Source organism: Polyodon spathula, chromosome 46, assembly GCF_017654505.1.
Source record: "Polyodon spathula isolate WHYD16114869_AA chromosome 46, ASM1765450v1, whole genome shotgun sequence".
NCBI lineage: Eukaryota > Metazoa > Chordata > Actinopteri > Acipenseriformes > Polyodontidae > Polyodon > Polyodon spathula.
The window spans coordinates 509,600-512,099 of record NC_054579.1 but is presented as its reverse complement, the minus strand read 5'-3'; the positions used below and the strand labels follow the sequence as shown (position 1 = coordinate 512,099).

General features: G+C 47.2%; 2 protein-coding genes across 2 annotated transcripts in view; one reads left to right on the top strand and one right to left on the bottom strand.

Annotated features, from left to right (window-relative positions):
• The window catches only part of ndufa6 (NADH:ubiquinone oxidoreductase subunit A6), a 1,841-nt gene extending 1,480 nt beyond the window's left edge, over window positions 1-361 (top strand). The window contains exon 3 of the mRNA XM_041237941.1: window positions 116-361. Within this exon, the coding sequence (XP_041093875.1) occupies window positions 116-247 (132 nt within the window). The 3' untranslated portion in view covers window positions 248-361. The remainder of the gene's footprint in view (window positions 1-115) is intronic.
• Window positions 362-1,184: 823 nt separating this feature from the next.
• The window catches only part of smdt1b (single-pass membrane protein with aspartate-rich tail 1b), a 2,648-nt gene continuing 1,332 nt past the window's right edge, over window positions 1,185-2,500 (bottom strand). Inside the window, exons 2-3 of the mRNA XM_041237950.1 lie at window positions 2,047-2,187; window positions 1,185-1,401 (exon numbers count right to left, since the gene is read on the bottom strand). Coding sequence (XP_041093884.1) covers window positions 2,050-2,187 — 138 coding nt within the window. The 3' untranslated portion in view covers window positions 1,185-1,401; window positions 2,047-2,049. The remainder of the gene's footprint in view (window positions 1,402-2,046; window positions 2,188-2,500) is intronic.

The following is a 2,500-nucleotide window of genomic DNA, read 5'->3' as shown; positions in this document are numbered from 1 at the left end:
GTGAGGGATTATGGGGGTTGTAGTTCTTGTTTGCTGTGAGGGATTCTGGGAGCTGTAGTTCATGTTTCCTGAGGGATTCCTGGAGCTGTAGTTCATGTCTCCTCTTCTCTCTCAGGGTAAGATGGAGCTGGAGGAGACGATCAACGTGTGGAAGCAGCGGACCCACGTGCTGCGCTACTTCCACGAGACGGACACGCCCACACCCAGAGACTTCCTGTCCAAGTTCTACACGGGTCACGACCCCTGAACCCCCCCCACTTCCTCCCTGATGCAGATACATGATCTTCTCTCCATTGCAGACTCGCACACACACACAACTGTCTCTGTGTGTGAAAGAACCAATAAACTGAGGAAATTGGGACTGCTGGTGTGTTTTGTTTCCTGTACTGGGAGTCCAACTGGGATTTTAGTGCATGTAGAGAGAGTGTGTGTGTGTGTGTGGATAGTGTGTATATAGACATATTGTGTGTGTGTGGTTACTGTGTTTATATATACTGTGTGTGTGTGGATACTGTGTATATAGATAGAGATAGAGATGTGAATTTATTTTATTGTGTCTCAGTGTCTGTGTCTGTATAGACAGACCGCTAAGGGTTAATGATGCATGAAGTTAGTAATCAGATCAGCACAGTAAACACACCCCAAACCGTGTCCAAGCGCAGTGTGACTTCACCGTGGTTTTATTTATCGTTTGGAATCACGTTCGTTCCCCGGGGGTCCGCCGGCATCTCTCTCTGAAGGGGCTCCCCTCGATCGCCGAGGAGGCGGAGTTTAAAAGCGCAGGAACCGGCTTCACTTCTTAACTAGCGACCCTCTCACCTTGTACATAAAGTCTGGACTCGCTCCCCAGCGTTTCCTATTACTGCAGTTAAAAAAAACTACAGCTCCCAGAATCCCTCACCACGGCCCGCAGAGGCATGCTGGGAGCTGTAGTCCTACAGCCAGGGCTGGACCGACTCACAACACAGTAACTGGCAGATCAGCTAGAACTGAAGAGCGGCTCCTGAAATCTCAGCCAAACTGAGCAAAACAGTGTAATACAGCCCAGCCCAGCCCACTGCAGTTAAAGAACTACAGCTCCCAGCATCCCTCACCACAGCCGTGGGGGCAGAGGCATGCTGGGAGCTGTAGTCCTACAGCCAGGGCTGGACCGACTCACAATACAATAACTGCAACAGCACAGCTAGAACTGAAGAGCAGTTTAATAATAATTAATAATCGCTCACAAGGCTTGTAAACTTTATATAAAGGTATAGGGGGAGATGCTTTTCAAACTGGGAGACGTTACAGGTTTGTGTTTTGAAGTCTCGGTCGGTTCTTGAATTTCCTTCTTGGGTCGACAGTAAGAGGTTTGGTTCCTTCAGTGACTCACAGAACAGCCTCCTGCACCCCCAGACTGACCTGAGGAGAGAGAGAGAGAGCATCGCCACTGAATTCACACTGAAGACACTGAGAGAGACTTCTAGTGGAAACGTTTGCCATTGAATTCACACTGAAGACACTGAGAGAGACTTCTAGTGGAAACGTTTGCCATTGAATTCACACTGAAGACACTGAGAGAGACTTCTAGTGGAAACGTTTGCCATTGAATTCACACTGAAGACACTGAGAGAGACTTCTAGTGGAAACGTTTGCCATTGAATTCACACTGAAGACACTGAGAGAGACTTCTAGTGGAAACGTTTGCCATTGAATTCACACTGAAGACACTGAGAGAGACTTCTAGTGGAAACGTTTGCCATTGAATTCACACTGAAGACACTGAGAGAGACTTCTAGTGGAAACGTTTGCCATTGAATTCACACTGAAGACACTGAGAGAGACTTCTAGTGGAAACGTTTGCCATTGAATTCACACTGAAGACACTGAGAGAGACTTCTAGTGGAAACGTTTGCCATTGAATTCACACTGAAGACACTGAGAGAGACTTCTAGTGGAAACGTTTGCCATTGAATTCACACTGAAGACACTGAGAGAGACTTCTAGTGGAAACGTTTGCCATTGAATTCACACTGAAGACACTGAGCGAGACTCTTCCTCTCTTACCCCTCAGTCATCGTCATCGTCGTCCTCAGGTACGAATATATCGTGCTCCTCCAGCAGGGCAGCAAAGCTCTTACTGATGAGAGTCCCGATATAGAGGAAGGGAAGCACGACGGCTGCCATCCGAACCAAACCAAACGAGGTCTGCAGAGAGAGGGAGAGAGGAGGCCGTCTTTAAAATCCATTCTCTCACCTCTTATTAGCTTTATTAACAGGATCACTCTTATTAGCTTTATTAACAGGATCACTGACCCCTCCCTTTAAAGGAGCGCTGACCATCTTTAAAATCCCCTCCCTTTGACCCCTCCCAGGAGCGCTGACCATCTTTAAAATCCATTCTCTCACCTCTTATTAGCTTTATTAACAGGATCACTGACCCCTCCCTTTAAAGGAGCGCTGACCATCTTTAAAATCCATTCTCTCACCTCTTATTAGCTTTATTAACAGGATCACTGAC